Raw genomic sequence first — 25,445 nt, 5'->3', positions numbered from 1 at the left:
CTAAAAGTTGTTATTTTCAATTTATGATGTGTTTGTAAAATAAAGATTCTGATGTAAACAATCGCACTTTGTTGCTGGGAATGTTAATTTTCTCATGCTTAAACTGATTCTAATCGAATAAATGTACGTAGAATTTATTTACTATAAAGAGTAATAGGAGATTTATACTAGTACATTTAAGTTCTTTTTCTTGAAACAGCGCAACCTTAAGCTTAAATTGAAGCTGCTTAAGCAAATTGAAATTCCTACTTTTATGTTATAGAAAAAGAATTTTGATGCACCAAATAATTTACAATAAAAATTTTTTATCGTGTAAATACATAATAAATTTTTATGGAATTAACAAGAGGTTTTTGTAAAAAAAATGACCATTTAAACTATTTATTATAAATAAAAACAAATTTATTAACATAGATAGAACGTGTACTAGAGATGGTCAGTCGGTCCTGCGGTCTTTGATCGGTCCTGATCGGTCTTTAGGAAATTTTTGGAAAAGTAATAAGGCTGTGCTTCCAATTTTTTGTAGCACAACAGAACTGATTAAAGACCAAAAAGTGGTAAATTTTGGTCTCGATCTAATCACCCAATTTAGAGCTAGGCAGGTTTTTATTTTGCCAAAACCAGTATTTTTTGCTTTTTTCGGTCTTTTTCCAATTTCGCCTCTGCTGGTCTTAAAAAAAGAAGTATAAAGGCCAAATTTTGACATTTATTGGTCTTTAGCCATACTTGCTGCGCCTTAAAAATTCAAGGGTGCATTCCTTATAACTTTCCCAAAGACCGGGCAGGACCGTCCAGGACCGAAAGACCGACTGACCATCCTTAACGTGTACGCAATATCTTGTTATACTTTCATGAAGTTGATATAAACAAGATTATTCTTTCAACTTGTTTTAATAAATTCATACATAACGAATAGAGTCATCTGTAATAATCTTATGTTTATGACATAAATTTACGTAATTTTCGCCTAAATCAATATACGGTAGTAAATATATTTAATAATTTGAATAAATTTATTTAAAATTATTTAAATTACAAACTAAGAATTTTGTAAAACATTTGTTTACTACTCTAGTCTTAGTGTTTAAATAATCCAAGATAAAAAAATAAATAAACATAATTTAAAATATAAAAAAACATTGTTAAATGATTCAAAATCCATCTAAAGTTAAAAAATAACAAATTATAAATTAATTATTTGCTTTAAAAAGAAATTTAATTTATTTAAGAACTTACCATCAGGAATTTCCAGTTCATCTTGTTCTTCTGAATGAAGATTTGGATTATTATATACTTCGTCTTCATCTATAAGAAATAAATAATTAAATTAAAAAATAATATAAAAATTAAATTAAAAATTAGCATACCATCAATATCACCAATATTTTGTCTTTTCGTTCTTTGTTGAATTATTTCTTTTTCATCATCTAAATTTTTAAATTAAAGCTACATTAAATAAAATATATTGACAAAATAATTTTTATTTTTTTTTTGCTTACCATCAATATCAATATCTTTCCTTTTCAATTGTTGTTGAATTATTTCTTTTTCGTCATATTATTTTTTAAAATAAAAGTCACGTTATTTAATAAATAAAACTGATACAATGAATATTATTATTTCGCTTATTTACTTACTATTTGAATTTATCTGCAAATTTATAAATTCTTTGGGTAATTTTTCACTATCACCTAAAATTAAAAACATAGAAATAGATTTTAATATTTTTAAAATCTTTATTTCAAACAAATCATCTTTAAATTATTTATTGATAATTTCTTACTATACTGCTTATTTGATCCATTAAAATCGTTAACTAAAACAAATATTAATTGTTAAACATCAATATATAATACTTCAACGCTATAACATTAAATACAGTACTTACTATTTTTAGGAATGTTAAAATCATACAATTTACTATGAAACACTATTAGTAGTAAATTAAAGTATTAAATATTTTAAAAACTGAATTATTATAAAAAATTGTAGAAATTATTATTTATACGGTTATACCTTCTTGTTCTTCTATTATAATATAAATTCAAAAATAGATAATATTAATAATATATTTTAAAATAAATACATTCATTAATAAATATTATACACTTATACCTTCTGTTGCATTTCTTGGTTCAGGTAGATTTCCAAAGTTGTGGATTTTACTTGTAAATAATCTGCTACTCGTATAATTTTCTTCTGCTTTATTCATTTCTAAATTATCTACTATTTCTGATTTGAATAATTCATCTGACATATTTTGATAATCTAAATTAATTCTTCTCATTTTTCTCTCAAGTGCATAAACGTCAGGTCTTTTTAATGGATCAACATCCCAACATTCTTTCATTAAATTTTTATATTCAAATGGAGTTCCTGGCACAATTTTTGGTCTTATACCGTTAATAATATTCATTACAATATCATTTTCATGTTCATAATTTATAAATGGTGGTTGTCCAGATGAAATTTCCCACATAAGAATTGCAATACTATAAATATCAGATGCAAAAGTATATTCTCTTCCAACAATAACTTCGGGTGCTATGTAAGGAAGATTTCCATATATACTTGTTGAAGATTTATCAGCAGGTCCACAAAATCCAAGATCACTAACATGCCAAGAATTATTAAGTTGAGAATATAATATATTTCCGGAATGTAAATCTCTATGAATTGCTTTCTCTTTACGAATAAAATAAAGTGCACGAATTATTTCATAAGTAATATTAATTCTCTTTTTCCATGTAAGTTGATTATGATTTTGTTGTAAATATTTTCTTAAATCCGTATCCTCTTTGATCATTACAAGCATATAATTTCCATTTGATGGATTTTGTGTTAAACCATAACATCGAACAACAACTGGCCATTTATTACTTATAGTTAAATGTGATTTAGCCTAAAGGACAATAATTTGTAAAAATACTAGTGCTAATACAAAAAATTACAACAATTTTATGAAATATGGAATACTATAATACAAACCTCTTCAAACCAACTTTGATTTGCACTTTCAACATTTTCTAATTTTTTTAATATTACTTCGCCATATCCAAATCTTTTTAATTGTTTTTTTTCAGAATCCCATTCTACATAATCTCCATTAATCCAATCTGCTGTATAAATTTCTGAGAATCCACCTTTTGTTAAATATTTAATATTTTCAAAATTACTATATGGGATCCATTCAACTATTTTACTCGGCATGAGTGATTCCATTTGACATTTCTGTATTAAATTATCAATATCATCATTCCCGGATGTCCAATTTGGAAAATTTTCTTTTAAATAATTTCGAACACAATATTCACAATATAATGTGGCTAAACATTCTTGGTTACAATCTTCACAAATTCTTCTTGTACCATCATTTTTTATAACTTTATCTCGATCATAATCTATAGTTAACTCTCTTATTGCTTCAGTTTTTTCATCATTTGTAAGAATTTTATCAGCAAGGACTGTTTGTTTTTTAAATTCAAATTGTTTGTGTATATCATCGTAAATATTAGTATCTGTTAATGTTAATGCTCTATTGTTTGTTGCATAAATTAACTCATATCGAAGAGTGGACATAATGATAAAGAAAGAAATAATTATTTTTAAGTTCGTTACTCCGAGATAAATTAGTAAAATGCAAATTGTTGATCAAAACTTCATGTTGTGCCCACATAAATTTTGTGACCTTGAGGCGTAATATTTTACGCCTCATAACCAAAAAAAGAAAAAATATTACTATCATTTATTATCTGTTATCGTACTAGTATAGTAAAATTTACTTTTTTTTATTTTTTTTATTTTTTTTCAGCGAATACAATTTGTGTTTAACAAATTTGATTGTCATACTTAATGAATAGATAATATCCTTGATTATTGATTAATATTCAAATAATTTGATAAACAAAATTATTAATTTGTTATTATTTATTATTTTTAAATCTTATTTAAAAAATCAATATAAACTTGATTGATGAAAAGTCAATTTAGTTATTTTCAATTGAATTTATTTTAAATAAACAACGTGGCGAATAATGAATATGAAAGATTATAAGAAACCATTCAATTTATTATTTCTACTAAAAAAGTCATATCTAAGAGAAGAATTTCTGTAGAATTATAATAATTATTTTTTTTAAGATGTAACGATCGCAAATATAGGTCAGGTTTAAATAAAAATATATGGTTTAATAAAAAAAAAAGTTTGAATTGAATGAAAGAAATGATTACGTAACGATTAAGCGTAATAATAAATAAGGAATAGATCAGGCGCAAAGTATATCACGGGTTTTCATATTATGGCACGGGTTTTCATGTTACACAATTTAAATTATTTAATTGGAGACTATTCTAAACGGCAGAAATGAATAACTTTAGTTATATAGATTAGAAAAATGTTCATTCACCAATTTATAAATTAAAAAAGGGACAACTGATTTTATGGGCCAATAAATGTAAAATTTTTATGATTTGTGGCATGAATAATAATTTTTTTAATTTTTGAAAAAGATTTAAACAAAGGTGTGAAGATATAATTTGATCGACAATAATGAAAACATTTTTTAAATATTTCGTAATAACAATGTTGCATCAAATTATCATCATTAACGCCAACTTTATTATAGTAATCAAAACTACGAAAACACATTTTTAATTCTGTTAAATTAATAAAAATTATAAAATTTGAAGTTGACAAATGAATACAATTAAAAAGTTCAAGAATTCTTAAAGAATTTGAGAATGTTTGATAATTTTCTTTTTGAAAAGATTAACCATCTGTCTGACGCGTATAAATGTGAGAATATTTGTACTTGTATTATCATTATAATTTCATACGGACATGAATCTGAGAGACCTCTAATAAATAAATTGATATCATATTATTATTAAAACTCAATACGTTTTAATATATGTCAGAAATAATTTCTTCAGGATAAGAAATAATACTAATCGTTAATATTCACCAATTACTCTTGAAGAATGTAGGATAAAATATAATTAAATTTTATTGATTTTGTTATAATAAAAGAGTTTATCAAGTTTTATTTATGAGATTACAAGAGAATTTTTTATTAATTGTCAAAATAATTAATTATGAATTTCAGTTGGTATCGTCAAAATAATCTATTAAATAATGATTCTTCAGTTATTTATTGCAAAATATTCCAAGATTTCTTTAAGTAATACAATACAATACAATCTTTGAAATTGCACTTGATTTTTCTTTAAAATGTAATTTCTAATTAATTAATTGAAACAATTATTCTATGAATATCTCCATTAATAAAGATCAATTGCCATTTTTATGTCCCATAGACCTATTAATAATCATTTCAATTAGTTAACGTTATCGTGGATGCAGTACATTTAAAGACACTACAACTTTTTATACGCTCAAACTATATATAATACTGCCCCAAAATTAATAATTTCACTAGATAATTTCAGGTTCTAAAGTATTACTGTACTGTACGTTAAAGTTTTGAGGCAAATCTTAAAAATTGATGAGCAATAATTTTATTATGGGTGCAACATGATTTTTGCTACTGCCTCACCCAGCATCCTGTAGTGAATCGAAAGCACTAAAAAAAAAATCTCAATCAAATTTTTCCCGTAAGAAAAATTTGTTAAAATTCAAAGGAACCTGGAAAACTCCAATAAACTTAACCCTTCTCCCCCCAATCCTGAGAATATTTATTAACATAAAATTCCAATGGAACATTCGATTAATCATCAATCAACTTGTGCAACGAACAATTTGTTGCGCCCATTAGACTTACCCAATCATCAATCGGCTAACAATAATATAATCAGTCTATAAATTTCTAACTAAAATAATACAGCAAGAACTACCCAATAAAATATAATACAGCAATATAATACAATAATATAATAAAAACTAGCTATATCTATATTAAATAATCAATTAAGTCACTGAAAAAAAAAAATTTTTTTCAACATTCAGCTTTTCTGCTATTTGAGTAGAAACATTTTTATTAACTATTTAGTAAAGTTCTCTAAATTTATCTATTGAATTATGAATTACTTATGGGTGTGAAGAATGTAAACAAGAAACCACTGATTATAAATGGTATAAAACATGTAATGCAAAACATTTCAATAAAATTTTAAAAATTGGAATAGTGGTAACGATAATATTGACAAATTTATTCAAGAAACTCAACTATCAACAATCGGTCGTTATAAAGTATTAGAATGAATACCTTACAATATATTTTATGATATTGAATATACTGTATATTACAAAAGGTGGGTTTTGGAAAAGTATATAGGGCGTAATAAACAGCTATAAAAAATTACCTTTTTTATCGAAAAATTTTTTAAATCAAAAGGGAAAATCATGCATGATCCAAACAATGAGTATCAAATTTCTCTTTACATTTATTTTATAAAAAAAAAAACTAAAACTAAATATTTTTTTTTCCAACCATAAAATAAAAAATCAAATTTCCTTTTATAAATATGCTTTATTTTACTATTGAAAAAATAGTCATAAAAATTAACTAGATCGGCATTATTATTAAAAGCATGTCTCAATTGTCTCATGTAACGATTGTATCGGGGTCTATACCAAATTTTAATTTAGTTATTAATAATTTAATAATTAACAAAACAGGAAGCTTCTGACTTACCATGGTTATTTGCCAAGTTACAAATGATCTGTGCACATCACCAGATCTGAGAGTTCCCGATTCTAAAAGACAAAAAGGAAAAATAATAAGATTAAAGTCTCGAAATAAAAAAGAAATCCTAAATGGTGCTTACTATGGTAATGCAATGCCTCGCCAAACTCGGTCTAGATCCAAAAAAAATGATGCATACGAAAAAAATTTTTCAAAATTTAAATGTATGAAACTGTAGTACTGCAGCAATAAGTGCGTTTCCTGATTCATGAGTTCTAATCCTAAAAGACGAAAAGAAAAAATAGGAAAAAAAATTAGTAGATAGGATAATAAAAACATTTTGAAGTGAAAAAAAAAAAAAAAATACAAAATTGGTGCATACCATAGTAATAAACGGTAAGCACATCTCCTGATCTGTAAGTTTCCAAAAGACAAAACAAAAATTAGTAAAAAGAAAATAAGTTACAAATGAAAAGCAAATATGAAAATCAGTTCTTACTGTTGTAACACAGAAACTTGAACCCAACCTGAACTAAAAAGATGAAAAAATAATCAGTGAAAAATAATTAAATAAAAAAATGATGAAAACTAAGGTAAATATGAAACTTTACATTTACCATAGTATCATAATAACTCGTTGAATCTGATCTGGACCAAAAAAAATAATTAGTGAAATAATTAAACGGAAGGTAAATACAAAACCATTACCGTAGTACTGGAAATTTTAATGGCTTCTATTTCAAAGTGGCGCCGATAAATTACTTTCCGATATGTAATTTATAAAATAAAGTTAAAAAATCCGAATGAATCTAATACCCGGTATTCAATTCATAACCGGCATAAATTAAACCATTTCAAAAAATCTCTAATAATAAACTTTCATATGATACTTTACATATGTTTTGATTTAATTAATTAATGGTACATCCCAACGTAACGACGTAACGTGCCGGATACGAGCAAAATTATTGGCATCATGATCTTATGGGATACCTATCCAAGTTTTTTGGTGGTTACGCTGTGGGAGATATCATTTAAGGCACAAGTGACCAAGATAACCCAGGGGTTTGAAAAAAGAAACCGGTTAAAAACTGGTCAATCAGAGTATTTTACCGGACAATAACCAGTTCTAATTCGCAAATTGAACTATCATTCTTGTTCACAATTTAGTCTCTTAAATATCAATGAAGAATTGGTTTTGTTTAAATTTCTATTTGAACCAAATTTCTTTATTGGTGTAAAATGTAAACTAAAATACTATAGATTAAATTATGATAACGTGTAATTGATAAAATTTATTTGCTAAATTACAATTAAGTGAATACGGAACAATTAATCATTCATCATTCATTTGTTATTTGAAAAAGCAGTTGAAAAGTACATCATCATAGACGAACAACTAAAGCAAAATTAATTACATTATACAGTATGCAATTAAAAGCTATATAAATAATGATAAAGAATAAATTTTATGTAAATACAAATACTTATAATAGTACTACTACAAGTATTACATTAGTAAAAAAGGATAATTTATTTTCAATTATATCATCGCAATTTTGCATACAGTAAATGATTAGCTTATTAGGCTCAGAATAAACTATTTATTTCCTCCCATTATTTATGCGAATATACTCATTTCCGGAATCCGGATGTGATCAAATATCGTGGCGATCAGAGGATAATCAGAACGAAATACTAATCAGATAAAAGTTTGAATTAAAATATAAAGAACTTATTTTTATTTTCTGAAAATTAGAAATTAAAAATTTAATTCAATGATTGTTTATCATTAATTGAAAATCATAAATTATCCTTTTTACAACTTTGTCTGATCTAAGAATAATTACAATGAATTAATTTGATCTCACTTTTTTCTATCACCTCTTTCCACTCCTTCCTTCCTTTATAACAACAATAATAATAATAATAATAATTTCAGGAAATAAGATGAAAAATTGTATTCGTTTATTTAATTAATATGACTTTAAAATTAAGCTTAATTTCTAATATTATAAATTTGCACCTAGTACAATACCAGGACAAAGGAAAAATCTTTTTTTTGAAAAAAGTCTTACCTTTATAGCAACTTACATTTGATTTATTCTAATTCTTTAATTTTCTAGAAAAGTAATAATAAAATTAGAGAAATCAATCGCGTGATGTAAATTATAAAAATAAATTGAGATTGCTACATTAACATATATAATCTCTATGTACCTGAAATCTTCTATTAAAGAAAGTAATATTCCGTCTCATTGTCATAGTTTGTTTTTCAGCCATTTACTACAATATGTATTAAGGCTAATATACAGTATGTACTATGTATCCACTTACATGATTAAGATATCTATCATTCAAGGAAATACTATTAAAGCATAATTTTACAAATATTAAGCAATAATGTGGTCATGCATTCCTATTTGTCAATTAGTTCAACAATTATTTTCATTTTCATCATAAAACGAACATTCCAAAGATTTTAAAAGATTGTTAATTACTGAAAATTCATCAAAACTTGAATTCAATTGCCATTAATTACTATATCAAATATTAATGTATGATAAAAATAAAATTTGTTTGGAAAAGACTTCAATTTTGGTAAATCTAAAATGGGAACAATTATAAATTTGATTTGATTCTGAAAATAAAAATCGCTTTAAATTCTTATAGATTTCATTTGCTTTTGCATTACTTTTGAACCTTTTAACATTTAATGAAAAAAAATAGATATCAACCGAATTATTTTTCATCAATTAATTTTGTGATCTACATGCACTATTTAAACTACCAATTATAGATTGTGTACCAAAGAAACTATATTTACCATGTATATTCCAGTGAAACATTATCGATCAGCATTATTGTCGTACAAGTGTCGTACATCGGAGTTTTATATAATATGTACTATTATTTTTATCCTAATTAATATTTTTTATTTTTTTTTTTCGAAAAAAAAATGTCCAAACTTAATAAAGATATTCTTTTCTTAATATTTGAGGAATTACAAGATAATTCAAAATTCCTCTTTTCATGCCTAATGGTTAATAGAATTTGGTGTGAAACAGTGGTTCCAATTTTATGGAGGAACCCTTGGCGCTATGCTATTAATTATTATAAAAAAAATTCTTTATACTCCATTATTACTTCTTATTTATCCAATGATATTAAAGAGTCCTTAACAAAGAAAGGAGTTAAAATTACTGGTCAATCACTTGTATTTGATTATTTGTCTTTCTGTAAGAGTATCAATATAAAAACTATAGATGATATAATTTCTATTGGATCATCATCAGAATATAATCAATTTCTTTTACAAGAGGAAATTTACAGTTTCTTGATAAAAAAATGTCCAGAAATAAAGTATTTAAATATATGTGATACCTATGAGATAGTATACCTTCCGGAAGCAAGGGTCCGTCTTGAATCACTTTGTGAATTAACATGTGATACAATGATTGATTCTAGGTACTTTTACAGGTTAGCACATATCTGTCAACAAATACAAAGAATTATCATTATTAATAGAAACTTAAAAGCCAATGATGGAACTACTAAATTAATTGAACTTCAAAAAAATTTAAAATATTTTAGATGGATAGATGAATTTGATGATGATGATGATGATTATTGGGAACGATTGGAAGATCCTTATACAGAAGTTTTTAACATGTTAAAAAAACACGCAAATACTCTTAATCATTTTGATATAAACCTTCGTTATGAGTATGACGATTATTCGGATTATTACGATATTTACGATGAATGTAATTATACATTTCTACAATATGCACTTCTAGAACTTCATAATTTAGAAACATTAGAAATTAATTCTCCTATATTTTTAAATAATGATGATTTCAATAAAAAGTTGGAAATGGTGGCTTATCGTAACCTTGAGATCCTAAAGATAGATTTTATAGATTGTTATCAAATTAATTGCATGGTTAAAAATAGCTTATGTCTTAGAGAATTAAGGATTAATGCTTTTCACTGGAATTATGATAATTTTTATAATGACTCTCTTAATTTTATTCGTACAATTTGTGAATATTGTCTTTTAATTGAATATTTAACAATTCCTGTATTTCCATCATTGGAGAAACACTTTATTGAATTTGAAAAATTACTTAAAAAATGTCAAAAATTACGATCATTAAATTTTAAAGAAACATATTATGAAGAAGGGAAAGAGTTAGAATTTGGAGATTACTTGTCAAATGTGTTAATTAGGGAAGCATCAACAAATCTAAGAGAAATTAGAATTCCTTATAACATTAAGTTTTCTTTAAAAACTTTAGAAACATTCCTTGAAAAGTGGAAAGGACGACCTGCAGTTTCCATGTATTTAGAAGAGGCTTATTTTTATCGAGAAAATAATTCATATATGAAACTGTTTGATCAATATAAAATTGAAGGAGTAATTAAAAATATAAACGTGTAGATTATTCAATTATATTATTAAATTACACGTTTTGAGTAAAGATTACTGTTTGATAACCACGGTATGGAATTTAAAAACATTAGTTATATACATATGAATTATGAGCGAGAGCAGTTAAAATAATATCTCAGTTTCTAATTTTTGTAAAACATGAATACTTCTATCTAATAAAATGATATATTTTTAATATCTAACTTATTATAATTTTAAATTTCTATTTCTCTTAACTACTGTTCAACAATGAAATTTTTTCGAGTATAATATAAATTAATTTAAAGTTCTGCTTCATCTTCAGAAAACATCTATTACCTTAAGAATGATTATTATATTACCCTTTTATATATGGAAAGCCGCCATGGTCAAAAGTGCGTAGCAAAACATAGCGTGTACATCCTATGTTTTGTAGCGTGTACACGTTATATTTCACGGCGGGTTGCCCCTGTTCTGTCTGTTAACATGCAATTTCAGGGGTAACCTGTTGCAAAAAATAGCGTTTAATACGCTATATTTCATAACGTTATATATGTTATATGTTATGACGGGTACCTGTTATAAGAAACGTCAGGTACCCGCTATAAGAAGCAAAAATTACCTTCTTGACCCGCCTCACCTAATCAACACTGCATATATCATCGCGTTCTACTGACTTCCTTACTATAAAATATTTATTTATATTATGCAGAGAGGTGATGATATGGTTATACGGGTTAAGAAGGTAATTTTTGCCTATAAGAAACGGCGGGTACCGTTATAAGAACTGGCGGTCAGCATATTACTAACTTTTGATAAAAATCAATAATGATAATTATTTATTTAATGAAATTTTATTTGCAAATATTAAAGTTTAAGTCACACATTTACGATTTTAAAGAAAAAAATCACCATATTTATTTTTATTGAAGTGTACAAATAAAAGAAACAATAACAATAAATAAAAAAGATAAGTAAATTACAATAATCAAGGAGAAAGATGCTAATAAAAAAATGAAATAACAATGGCGTGATGAAAAATAATAGAAGATGAAAGGGAGTAAAAAAGAGTAATGAGAAGTGATAGAAAACAAAAAGGAGAAATAGGACATAATGAGAGATGAAAAGGAGTGATGGGAGACAAAAAGAAGTGATGGGAGACGAAGAGGAGTGATGGAAGATAAAAGGAGTGATGGGAGACGAAAAGAAGTGATGGGAGACGAAGTGGAGTGATGAAAGATAAAAAGAAGTGATGGGAGACAAAAAGAAGATGAAGAGGAATGATGGGAGACGAAAAGAAGTGATGGGAGATGAAAGAAGTGATGGGAGACGAAAAGAAGCGATGGGAGATGAAAGAAGTGATGGGAGACGAAAAGAAGCGATGGGAGACGAAAAGGAGTGATGGGAGACGAAAAGGAGCGATGGAGATGAAAAGAAGTGATGGGAAGATGAAGAGGAGTAAAAATTTATTAAAATTGTAAATTTAATAAAAAAATTTTCCAATAAATTTTCAATCAATTTTTTATAAAAAAAAAAGATCTCTAATGAAATTCTTTATTAAAAAAAATTTTCAAGCCAAAATTCTCGATACACTTATTAAAAAAAAACTATTTTCAATAAATTTTCTATTAAGATTTCTAAACAAAATTCTCCATCAAAAAATAAAAAAATTTTTCAACAAACAATTCTCTAATGAAATTCTCAATCAAAAAAATATCCCGATTAAAGAAAAATTCAAAGATTCTTCCTATTAAAAAAAATTCTCAAAAGAATTTCTATATCAAAAAAAAAAACTCCTCTCTTATTAAAAAAAAAAATCTTTACCGAAATTCTCTATCAAAAAAAAAATCTCCCCTATTAAAAAAATTCCCAAAAGAAATTCTTTATCAAGGAAAACTCCCTCCTATTAAAAAAAAATTCGTAACGAAATTCTCTATCAAAAAAAAATTTCACTTGTTAAAAAATTTTCTAACGAAATTATCTATCAAAAAAAATCTTCTCTATTAAAAAAATTCTTCAAATAATTTTCTACAAAAAAAAAAATCTCAAATAATTCTCTATCAAAAAAATCTCTCCTGTTAAAAAAATTGCTCCAACAAATTAAGTATATGTCAAAAAGAAAAAAAATCTTATTAAAAAAAAATTCTCCGATGAAATTTCTATCAAATAAAAGTTTTTAACGAAATTATCCATCTAAAAAAAAAACTCAGAAATGTCCCTATCAATGAAAAAAATTTTCTAACGAAATTTTTTATCAAAAAATCTTATTAAAAAAATTCCTAATGAAATTCTATCAAACAAAGCCTTTGCCTATATTAAAAAATAAAAATTCTCTACAAAATTTGTTTATAAAAAAAAAGCCAATAAAAAAAAATAATAATTTTTTTTTAAAAAAAAATTAAATGGCGCGTACCCGATATGTGAAGCGGCAGGTACCTGATATGTAGAACGGCGAGTACTGAAACGGCGGGTATTCGATCCCTTAATAATTTAAAATTTGGTCCAAAATAAATTAATAAACCGTTATAATATAAAGTGAATACATGTTAAATTATGTAGCGTATAGCGTTGCTTTTTATGGCGGGTTACCCCTGAAATTGACAGGTTAACCCACAGAACATGGGTTAACCCGCCGTGAAATATAACGTGTACACGCTACAAAACATAGCGTGTACACGTTATGTTTTGCTACACACTTTTGACCACTACCGCTTGCCATATTTATAATCTCTTTAGATACAATAATTAATTCAAATATGATGTTAAATAGCAAAATAAAATATGAAAGAATTTAGCAATTGAAATGATTTTGCGGTAATTATTAGCCCTGTTCAAAATCGTTCGGTCGCATTTTTTGGTCGGTTGTGGTTTAATTTGATTGGCCGGACCTGCTTGCATAATTTGTTTGTACAACCGATCTTTTAGATCAATATTTTTTTAGGTTTTTTTGGATCGAACTTTTTCTACCAATAAGATTGCTTTGTTCCTGACTGATCGAAAAATGTAACCGAACGATTTTGAACAGGGCTATTAATTATTAATTCGTCATTCGTGATCCGTCTTCGTACCAGTGAAACTACTAATACGTTTTGGGAAATTATTTTTGCAAATTAATAAACCCTTAAATGAGCTAATTTGCCCCGAATTTTTTTTCCGAAGTATATTTGAATTATAAACTTGCGTCACATATTAAAATATATACTGGTTACGACTTTAACAAATTGGTGAACAAATTTGTATTACAACCCCGGCTGAAAAATAGTGTAATCAATAGCTTAAAATTGAGGTTCGTCGTTTAAATGTATAACTTGACGTTGGGTGACATACAATATAATCATGTGATGCGGTCAATAGCTAGCCAATCAGAATATTAATAAGATTTTCGATCAATCAGAAAAAGGAAGAAATTTAGTATATATAAATTAACCTTGTATTTTGTACTTTATTATTTTTTTCATAAACAAGATAAATGTTACACAATTTATGTGCAAACAGTCATGTGACTTTATCTTTTATAAAATTTAAAGATCGAAAATTAGAAAAATATATAAAACAAAGAATTAATTTAAAATTCACCCTAGGTTATTTTTTAATTTTAATCACCTTAGGTGAAATTCACCCCCTTGATTTGTGTTACATTTCACAATTATTTATTTATTTATTTATCACGTTATGATTATAAAAAAAAAAATTTCTTTTCTAAAAAAAATTTTAAAAGCTTTGTTATTAACACATATTAAACACTTTGACTCAGTTTTGTTACTTATATCTTGTGAAGATACAGGTATTTTATACAATTCATAGTATATTTATTTCTAAATTTCTTTCGTATTATATTTTCTAACTTCAGAGCGTAATTTCGTCACTTTAGTCAAATGAAATCAACTTTCTTTATTAAGTGAAAGTTGTTCAACTATGTCGAAACTACTTATATCTTGAATATCATAAGCGTAGGTATAATACTTGTGGAAATATTCATGTTTTTTATAATAACAATAATTTTTGAATTTTTCATTTTCCGTTTGTTAATTTCAGAGCGTAATTTCACTACTTTATTCAAATGAAATCGACTTCCTTTATTATGTAAATGTTGTTCACCGATGTCGAAACTACTTATATCTTAAATTTCATGAGCGTAGGTATAATACTTGTAGAGATATTCACGTTTACGTAATGGCAATAATTTTCGAATTTTTCATTTTTTGTTTATTAAATTCAGAGCGTAATTTCACTACTTTACTCAAATGAAATTGACTTTCTTTATTAAGTGAAAATTGTTCAGAAAGGTGGAAAACACTTACATTTTAATTTTCATGAGTGTAGGTATTATGTTTGCAAAGATATCCGTATTTTTCATAATGGTACTAATTTTCGAATTTTTCTTGCTAAGAATATAATTTCACCATTTTGGTCAACATTTTAGCTATCAAATTTTATAATGCTTTAATAAAGTAAAGAGGAAAATTTTTAATTTATAATTTATTAAAAAATCAGTTTTACTTTACATGTATAAATTTTAAAAATCATATGACCAGGTGATTTTCACCTGGGGTGAGCGTTAAAATTACCCTTAAAATAAAGTAACTAAAATATCAACAGAATCGCATACCCCAACTTTGCACGAAAGCCAGTGTGAGTCAACTACATCAGGAGTTGTATTTTTTATAGATTCTATCATGTAATATCTATAACTCTATATATATCCAATATAAATTTTTTATATAGAATATTTATAATATTTTTACATTTATATAAAAAATAAGTAGATTATTTATATATATTACAGATTTATAAAAATTTATGTAATATGCATATAAATATAAAATTATTTAAATATAAATTCATGTGTAATTTATAGCCAAATAAATATGATGCAAATATTTTAAATAAAATTATACAAATACAGAACTATTTAAATATAAATCCAAAATTAAATAAATATTATACAAACATTTTATATACTGATTATATACATATAAAATTCAAATATACGTTTTATTTAAAATTTTCATATAAATCTATATGGATTATATAAGTTAATTTTTAATAGTTAGTCTCAAATCTCATTTGTAAAATTCATTCAAAATAACTATTATAGTTTGGTCGTACAGAGTTATACAGTTATACTATAAACTATTTCGTTACATTACATGATTTTGTATGATACGACCTAAATTTTTTTTAGGCTTAATCGTGAAATTATCACTTTTTTTTTTCTTTTTTCATTCTTCTTCTATAAACTCTAATATTTTCTCAACTATCTTCTTTCTTGTTATCAATTTTTTTCTCTTCCTTTTCATCTTCACGTTTTCAATAGCTTTACAACTTTTTCCACGGTCCTTTTTTGATATTCCTACTTACTAATTTTGGTTTGTGACTTTGTGGTGTACAATCAATTATGTAAGAACGAACAGAAATAATGAACTACTTCAAAAAAGGTAAACTAGCATCATGTGTATCACGTGATATAATGTATTTACTCGCAGTTTAACAGTTAATAATTTTTTTTTTAAACTTTTTTTTTCAAAGTCTTCTTTCCTCTTTTGTCATTATCTTTCCCTCTCATTCTTCCTCTTTTCCTTCTCATTTTTTTCCTTTCCTTTCTTCCCTTTTCCTTTTCTCATTTTTCCATTACCTCTCCTTTGTTCTTTCCCCTTTCTCGTTAAAAATATTTTATAACTAAAATTTTTTCTTTTTTGGATTTTTTTAGTCTTCTGAATACGATATTTCTGTAAGTTTTCATTTTTTTTTCTTTATTTGTTCTTATTTAATGAACAGCTCTAAACGGCTCTTTTTTCTTTTCTTTAAGTGGCTGAAATTTTAGGTCTATGAACGTGCAGAATTTCAGTTAGGGTTTCATTAAATCATTTAATTTTTATACAATGATTTATATTTCTTTCTTTCTTTTAAACAGTTATCTTTTTGGGTCTTTGGATGCGTAGTAATTCGCAAGACCCCAGTGAAATTTTTTTTTGATTTTTTACTTTTTAGATATACACGTGAAATTTTGGTATTTCAGTTATTGTATTTATTTTCTTTAAAATTTATTTATTTTAATGAACTGTACTTGCAGTTCTATTCTTTCTTCTGGTTCTTTTGGATATCTTTGGACGTGTACTATCACTTTTTTCTTTATTAATTTATGTATTTCAGCAAATAGTTTTCAGTTTTTTTTTCTTTCTTTAGGCGACTCCTGAGCAAGTTTTCATTTTGAAAACATTACTTTTTTTAAAACAAAAGTCAATTTGTAACTTCTTTCTTTCTACCTTATAGAAAACTGCTCAACCACCTTTAAAAATGTTCTTTAAAAATATTTCTTTCTTTTTGTAGGTTTTTTTCTGATTTCAAATTCCTAGGGTGAGGTAAGCTTCAAATCACTCTTTTAACAAAAATGCAAATTTCCTTTTTAAATCTTTGAGTATATTCATATTTTTAAGAACTTTAACATTTTTTTTATTTTTTGTAGAAATTCGACATCCAATTTTTGAATTGATTGCGAATTTTAGATGAATTTTCGAAAAATTTTAAAAATAATTTAATAGTGTTTTTTTTTAATGATTTTTTTTATAGGACTTAGCTCTAAGCCTCTAACCTGTCGTGGGATTCAGATAAAAATCTGTCTGTAGGACGAATGAATATGTAAGTTTTGAAACTTTAAAACTTTAAAATTTTCTTTTTTTTTAATTAATTAAAGTTAACAGTTTACTACTAACTGCTTCTTTAATTATTTGTAGGTTTCGCACTTTGGAGGAGTGAATATAGTTATGTGAAAGGTGAGTTTCGAAATTTACTCAATTTTGAAACTTCTTTCTTTTATTTAAGAAATGATTTTTAACCATTTTTCATTTTTTTGTAGGATCAGCTTCGGATTGGATGCTTTGTCAACATGGATAGTAACGGAAACCTGTTGGTTGAAGACTTTGCATCGTTTAAATGTTTTACAATTAATTTTAGTTGATAACTAAAGAAATTTGTAATTTATTGTACAATATTAAAAGTAAACAATAATAAATTTGCAATTTATAATTTACATTATTAAATATTATATTATCTATTCAAAAAATACATAAAATTTATTTGAAATTAATGCAAAAAATTTATATAGACTCCATATAAATCTATTTTACACATAAAATCAGACCCACATAAATTCCAAAACTACATAGAATAGTGTATGTAGATTTTACATACATTTTTTCATATAAATCCATATAGAATATAACTCCTGATGTATCCAGCATATCCTAAGAGCCTAACCGTCACCAGAGAGAAATCCTAAGACGAAGAGGCTGAACTGTTAAGCGGCGCAGAAAATCCAAGTGTGAGAACCAATGTCCACCTTGGACTATAGAAGAGGAAATCCAAAAAATCCAAGGATCCTGAAGGACTGACGCCATAGAAGAGGAGAGAGTAGTAATTGAAGTACGAGGAGACGGAGAGGAGGAGTTACGAGAGGAACCATATTATTTCATTGAGCAGGTGATACCCCGGGAACGTTCCCAGACTTGAAATAAAACTGAGCGACAAATCCAAATTTCCACATACAATTTAAAATGGAAGTCTTTCAGAGCAGGAGCAAAAACACAATATTTTTGCATGAGAAAGGTAGGGTCTCAAAAGAGCTACCAACTCGGTAGGTATAAGGCCTCGCGTGAGCCAATGCGAAGAAGACCAACAATCCAGAGCCATAAAAGCCGAGGAGAACTGAAGGCAGGTGAAAGCGTGTTGTCCAGCGCAGCAAGCGTGAACCCTTCTAAAAGGGAGGAACGAAGAGCTAGTAATAAATTGCGGTGGGTCGAGCGAGGCGTATAATCCGCGAGAGTGCAGGTACAAGACCACAAATGCGGCAAGTCTTCAGGCAAGGAGTCACACAAGAGACAAAGCCATTCAGGAGGATAAACCGATGGAAGGCGTTGTTGTAGTGTGGTCATGGTTGGTAGCATATTCAGCAATAATTTGATGCGGAAGGCAAGAAAGCTAGCACGACCATTCGAACGAGCGAAAGGACCATGATCCATAGAAAGGCAAGACCAAGTTAAAGCCCAATCGAATAAAGAGACGGGACCAAGGTCAGAGAAACGCGTCAAGGTACAGAGAAAAGCAAGTTGACGAGCTTTGAAAATTTCTTTGTAGATATATCGTAAGTTAACATCCAAAAGTAATGCGTTAAAATTTAAGGCACAAGGAGCTGTAAGAAAGAAAGTTGGAGGTCCCGCTGGTAAGTCGTTATATCGTGCAGACTTGGCGAGCATATCCACTTGATTATTATGGAGGTCATCGGCGTGTGCAGGGACCTTGGTAAAAGAGATAGATAAATTCTTCGAAACATTTAAAGCACGAAGGGATACCCATATTAAATGGTTGGTTTCTTTAAGTATTCTAGGAGACTAGGATTGAACGGCAAATCCACAAATTGTGACCATTTGTCAATAAGCTGAACGCAGTCGGTAAAAACCTGAACAACTGCGTGCGCAGAAAGTGATAATGTTACACGATTTATAAAATAGATTTCATTGATCTTTACTTTTACTTCCAATTATAGTCGGATCAGCAATTAACGTCAACCGAATTACTGATTGATCTACATTATTTAAATTTCCAATTTTAAACTGTGTAACTGTTTTTCATGACCCTACATTTATTACCATATATATTCCAATGAAACATTTAATTACATTTATGGTCATACATCGGAGTTTTATATAAAACGTACTTCATTATTTATTATTTGAAAATTAAAATTTTCCGCTATAGCGGAGTTCCGCTAGTGTCACGTGACATGAATATCATTTTCTTTTTTGGAAATTTGTGTAACTCATTTGCATAAATAATTTTCGTTTTTCGTCAGAAGTAAAATTTCCTTTTTTGGAATTTTGTGTACCGTTTAAACCATCACCCTGTATCACACCCTCAAGCTTTCAAAAATTACTAAGTATTATTTGAACTTAGAATTTTTTTAATGAAAAAATCATATTTGTCACCTTATTCGTCACATGGTTAATTCCGGCCAAGTTCCGTAATTCCAGTCCAATCATATAATGTTACACAAATTTCCTAAAAAGGAAAATTTACTTCTGACGAAAAATGGAGCAAATTGGTTATACTAATTTCCTATAAAGGAAATGATCTTCGCGTCACGTGACACTAGCGGAACTCCGCTATAGCGGAAAATTATAAAATCCTTATTATTTTATTTTATTTCATTTTATTTATTCAAAAAAAAAATGTCCAAACTTAATAAAGATATTCTTTTCTTGATATTTGAGGAATTACAGGATAATTCAAAATATCTCTTTTCATGCCTAATGGTTAATAGAATTTGGTCTGAAACCGTGATTCCAATTTTATGGAGGAACCCCTGGCGCTATGCTATTAATTATAGTAAAAAAAATTCTTTATATACTATTATTACTGTCTATTTATCCAATTATATTAAAGAATTCTTATCAAAGAAAGGAATTAAAATTAAAATTTCAGGTCAATCACTTGCATTTGATTATTTGTCTTTCTGTAGAAGTATCAATATAAAAATTATAGATGATATAATTTCCATGGGATCATCATCAGAATATAATCGATTTCTTTTACAAGAGGAAATTTATAGTTTCTTGATAAAGAAATGTCCAGAAATAAAATATTTAAATATATGTGATACCTATGAGATAGTATACCTTCCGGAAGCAAAGGTCCGTCTTGAGTCTCTTTGTGAATTAACATGTGACACATTGATTGATTCTAGGTACTTTTACAGACTAGCACATATCTGTCAACAAATACAAAGAATTATCATTATTAATAAAAACTTAAAAGCTAATCATGGAACTGCTAAGTTAATTGAATTTCAAAAAAATTTAAAATATTTTAAATGGGTAGATGATTTTGTAGAAGATTATGATTATTTTGATTGGGAACAATTAGAAGATCCTTATACAGAAATTTTCAACATATTAGAAAAACATGCAAATACTCTTAATCATTTTGAAATAAGCTTTCTGGTTGATTATAATTATGATTATACATTTCTACTGTATACACTCCTAGAACTTCAAAATTTAAAAATATTAGCAATATATTCTTCTCTATTTTTGGATAATGCCGATTTGAATAAAAAATTGGAAGTGGCGACTTATCGTGACCTTGAGATCCTAGAGATAGATTATATAAATATTTACCAAGCTACTTACATAATAAAAAATAGCTTGTATCTTAGAGAATTACGGATCGCTGATTTTTACGATAATGATAATTTTAATGATGGCTCTCTTAATTTTATTCGTACAATTTGTGAAAATTGTTATTCAATTGAATATTTAACAATTCCTGTATTTCCATTATTGGAGACTCACTTTATTGAATTTGAAAAATTACTTAAAAAATGTCAAAAATTACGATCATTAAATTTTAAAGAAAGATATTATGAAAAAGGGAAAGAGTTAGAATTTGGCGATTACTTGTCAAATGTGTTAATTAGGGAAGCATCAACAAATCTAAGAGAAATTGGAATTCCTTATGACATTAAGTTTTCTTTAAAAACTTTAGAGACATTCTTTGAAAAATGGAAAGGACGACCTGCAGTTTCCATATATTTAGGAGATATTTGCTTTTATCGAAACAATAATTCATATATGAAACTATTCGATAAATATAAAATTGAAGGGGTAATTAAAAATATAAACGTGTAGATTATTCAACTACATTATTAAATTACACGTTTTAAATAAAGACTACTGTTTGTTAACCACGGTATTGAATTTAGAAACATTAATTATATACATATGTATTATTAAGATTTATGAATTATGAGAGCAATTATTAAAGATTTAATAATAGTATCTCAGTTTTTGATTTTTGTAAAACATGAATACTTCAAATAATATATTTTTAATATCTAATTTATTATAAATTATAAATTTCCATTTCTCTTGATTACTGTTTATCAATGAAATTTTTTCTATGATATTAATAAATTTAAGTCTCTGCTTCATCTTATAATAACCCTTACTAATTTTATTAATATTACATTAAAATTTTTTGCTAATCTTATATATAATCTCTTTAGATGCAAAAATATCATGTTAGATATATAGCAAAAATATGAACGAATTTAGGCAACTTATATGATTTTACATTATTATGGTAATTATCAATTATTAATTCATGAGCCGTCTCCAAACCAGTGAAACTACTAGTAATACATTTCGAGGAATTATTTTGCAAATTAATTAACCTTAAATAGAAATTTGCCCAGGAATTTTTTTTTTAAATGTTTGCAATATATCTTCATGTCTCTTGCTCTTCATAGAATAATGTTTCGAAAAATATTGAATTATAAATTTATAAATTTGCGCCATTTTCACAAGTTGATTGACATATACTTGCCATTTAAGGTTACGATGTTATACAAATTGGTGATATTGCCTAAAAAGCAACTAGTCAAATTTGTATTACAACCCCCGGCTGAAAAATAGCGTAATCAAAGAATATACTAGATTTTTTTACGCACGAGATAAATGTTACGTAATTATAAAATAGTAACTACACTGAACCACCGATTTTAAACTGTGTAACTGTTTTATGGTCATACATCGGAATTTTATATAAAACGTTACTTTTTATTTTATTTCTTATTCAAAAAAAAAAAAATGTCCAAACTTAATAAAGATATTCTTTTTTTGGTATTTGAGGAACTACAAAATAGTTCAAAAAATCTCTTTTCATGCCTAATGGTTAATAGAATTTGGTGTGAAACCGTGGTTCCAATTTTATGGAGGAACCCCTGGCGCTACGCTATTAATTATTATAAAAAAAAATCTTTATATTCTATTATTACTTCTTATTTATCCAATGATATTAAAGAATCCTTAACAAAGAAAGGAATTAAAATTTTAGTTCAATCACTTACATTTGATTATTTGTCTTTCTGTATGAGCATCGATATACAAATTATATATGATATAATCTCCATTGGAACATCATCAGAATATAATCGATTTCTTTTACAAGAGGAAATTTATAGTTTCTTGATAAAGAAATGTCCAGAAATAAAATATTTAAAAATATGTGATACCTATGAGATGGTAGTATATCTTCCGGAAGCAAAGGTCCGTCTTGAATCACTTTGTGAATTGACATGTGACACATTGATTGATTCTAGGTACTTTTACAGATTAGCACATATCTGTCAACAAATACAAAGAATTATCATTATTAATAACAACTTAGATGTTAATCATGGAATTACTAAGTTAATCGAATTTCAAAAAAATTTAAAATATTTTAAATGGGTAGATGATTTTATAGAAGATTATGATGATTTTGATTGGGAAAAATTAGAAGATCCTTATACAGAGATTTTTGACATATTAAAAAACTATGCAAATACTCTTAATTATTTTGCAATAAGCCTTCAGTTTGATTATAGTAGTGGTGATTATGATTATACATTTCTACTGGATACACTCCTAGAACTTCAAAATTTAAAATTATTAGTAATACGTTCTCCTCTATTTCTGGATATTGCCGATTTAAATGAAAAGTTGGAAATGGTGGCTTATCGTGACCTTGAAATCCTAGAGATAGATTTTATAGATATTTATCAAGCTACCTACATAATAAAAAATAGCTTACATCTTAGAAAATTACTGATCATTAATTTTTACGATAAAGATAGTTTTAATGATGGCTCTCTTAATTTCATTCGTACAATTTATGAATATTGTCTTTTAATTGAATATTTAACAATTCCTGTATTTCCATTATTGGAGACTCACTTTATTGAATTTGAAAAATTACTCAAAAATTACGATCATTAAATTTTAAAGAAGGATATTATGAAAAAGGGAAAGAGTTAGAATTTGGAGATTATTTGTTAAATGTGTTAATTAGGGAAGCATCAACAAATCTAAGAGAAATTAGAATTACTTATGACATTAAATTTTCATTGAAAACTTTAGAAACATTCTTTGAAAAGTGGAAAGGACGACCTGCAGTTTCCATTTATCTAAAAGAGACTTCTTTTTATCAAAATGATAATTCATATATGAAACTGTTCGATAAATATAAAATTGAAGGAGTAATTAAAAATATAAACGTGTAATTACATTAATAAAGACTACTGTTTGTTAACCACAGTATGGAATTTATAAACATTAATTATATAGTACTTATGTATTATGATTTATGAATTATGAGAACAATTAATAAAGATTTAAAATAATATCTCAGTTTCTGATTTCTGTAACTTCTATCTAATAAAATAATATATTTTTAATATCTAACTTATTATAAATTTAAATTTCTATTTCTCTTAATTACTGCTTAACAATGAAATTTTTTCGAGTATGATATAAATCAATTTAAAGTTCTGCTTCATCTTCAGAAAACTTCTATCTACCTTAAGCATGATTATTATATTAGCCTTTACTAATTTTATTAATATTACATTAAAATTTTGTTAATCATATATATAATCTCTTTAGATGCAATAATTAATAATAATCAATTCAAATATGTTAAATAGCAAAATAAAATATGAAAGAATTTAGCAATTTATAATGATTTTGCGGTAATTGTTAATTATTAATTCGTGATCCGACTACTAATATATTTCGGAATTTTTTTTCAAATTAATTAATCCTTAAATGGCTTTTGAGCTAATTTGCCCAGATTTTTTTTTTAATGTCAGGTTGACATATACTTGCCACCCAAGGTTACGATGTCATACAAATTGGTGACATTGCCTAAAAGCAACTAGCCAAATTTGTATTAACCGGCTGAAAAATAGCGTAACCAATTGCTTAAAACTAAGGGAATTAAAGGTTCGTCGTTAAAAATGTATAACCTGACGTTGGGTGACGGACAGATTTAGACCGTGGCTAGTGACTTGTAATATAGTCATGTGATGCGGTCGAAAGCCAATCAGAATTCTAAGATTGCTGACCAGTTAGAAAAAAGTGGTAAATTAATAAAATCGGATTGTTGTCAAAAAAGTTCAGTATATACCTTATAAAAAATTTTTATCAGAATATTTTCATTATTTCTCCGTGGCCTTCGTAAAATTTCGTGAAAATGATACATTCACGGAGAAAACATGGAAAAATAAAATACGGATCAGCATCTTTTACAGGACTATAAAATGAAGAATATACAGATATTGTATTTTCACTAAAAACGCACACGAGATAAATGTTACACAATTATAAAAATAGTAACGCCGAATGTACATTATTCGATTTACATTTATTCAAACTTCCAATTTTAAACCGTGTAACTGTTTTTCTGACCCTGCATTTACCATATATATTCCGATGAAACATTTATGGTCATACGTCGAAGTTTTATATAAAACGACTAAAACGTACTTCTTTATTTATTATTTTATTTATTCC

General features: G+C 26.5%; 4 protein-coding genes across 4 annotated transcripts; 3 read left to right on the top strand and 1 right to left on the bottom strand.

Annotated features, from left to right (window-relative positions):
* Window positions 1-1,151: 1,151 nt before the first annotated feature.
* On the bottom strand, window positions 1,152-2,212 carry OCT59_016824 (uncharacterized protein; the record flags this gene model as incomplete). The annotated part of the gene is made up of 9 exons (XM_025326054.2): window positions 1,152-1,162; window positions 1,237-1,305; window positions 1,368-1,427; window positions 1,500-1,544; window positions 1,638-1,691; window positions 1,784-1,816; window positions 1,889-1,930; window positions 2,017-2,028; window positions 2,116-2,212. The coding sequence occupies 9 exons, from the start codon at window positions 2,210-2,212 to the stop codon at window positions 1,152-1,154; spliced, it is 423 nt and encodes a 140-aa protein (XP_025178117.2).
* Window positions 2,213-9,603: 7,391 nt separating this feature from the next.
* On the top strand, window positions 9,604-11,299 carry OCT59_016823 (uncharacterized protein; the record flags this gene model as incomplete). Its single annotated transcript, XM_066145936.1, has 1 exon — window positions 9,604-11,299. One exon carries the CDS (start codon window positions 9,604-9,606, stop codon window positions 11,086-11,088), a length of 1,485 nt encoding a protein of 494 aa, XP_066003672.1. The 3' UTR covers window positions 11,089-11,299.
* An 8,983-nt stretch (window positions 11,300-20,282) lies between these two features.
* On the top strand, window positions 20,283-21,740 carry OCT59_016822 (uncharacterized protein; the record flags this gene model as incomplete). Its single annotated transcript, XM_066145935.1, has 1 exon — window positions 20,283-21,740. One exon carries the CDS (start codon window positions 20,283-20,285, stop codon window positions 21,738-21,740), a length of 1,458 nt encoding a protein of 485 aa, XP_066003671.1.
* A 960-nt stretch (window positions 21,741-22,700) lies between these two features.
* On the top strand, window positions 22,701-23,870 carry OCT59_016821 (uncharacterized protein; the record flags this gene model as incomplete). Its single annotated transcript, XM_066145934.1, has 1 exon — window positions 22,701-23,870. One exon carries the CDS (start codon window positions 22,701-22,703, stop codon window positions 23,868-23,870), a length of 1,170 nt encoding a protein of 389 aa, XP_066003670.1.
* Between the last annotated feature and the right edge of the window lie 1,575 nt (window positions 23,871-25,445).

The sequence above is a fragment of the Rhizophagus irregularis genome, chromosome 25 (genome assembly GCF_026210795.1).
Source record: "Rhizophagus irregularis chromosome 25, complete sequence".
Classification (NCBI taxonomy): domain Eukaryota; kingdom Fungi; phylum Glomeromycota; class Glomeromycetes; order Glomerales; family Glomeraceae; genus Rhizophagus; species Rhizophagus irregularis.
Note: the sequence above shows the minus strand (reverse complement) of the source record. Positions and strands in the feature narration are given on the sequence as shown.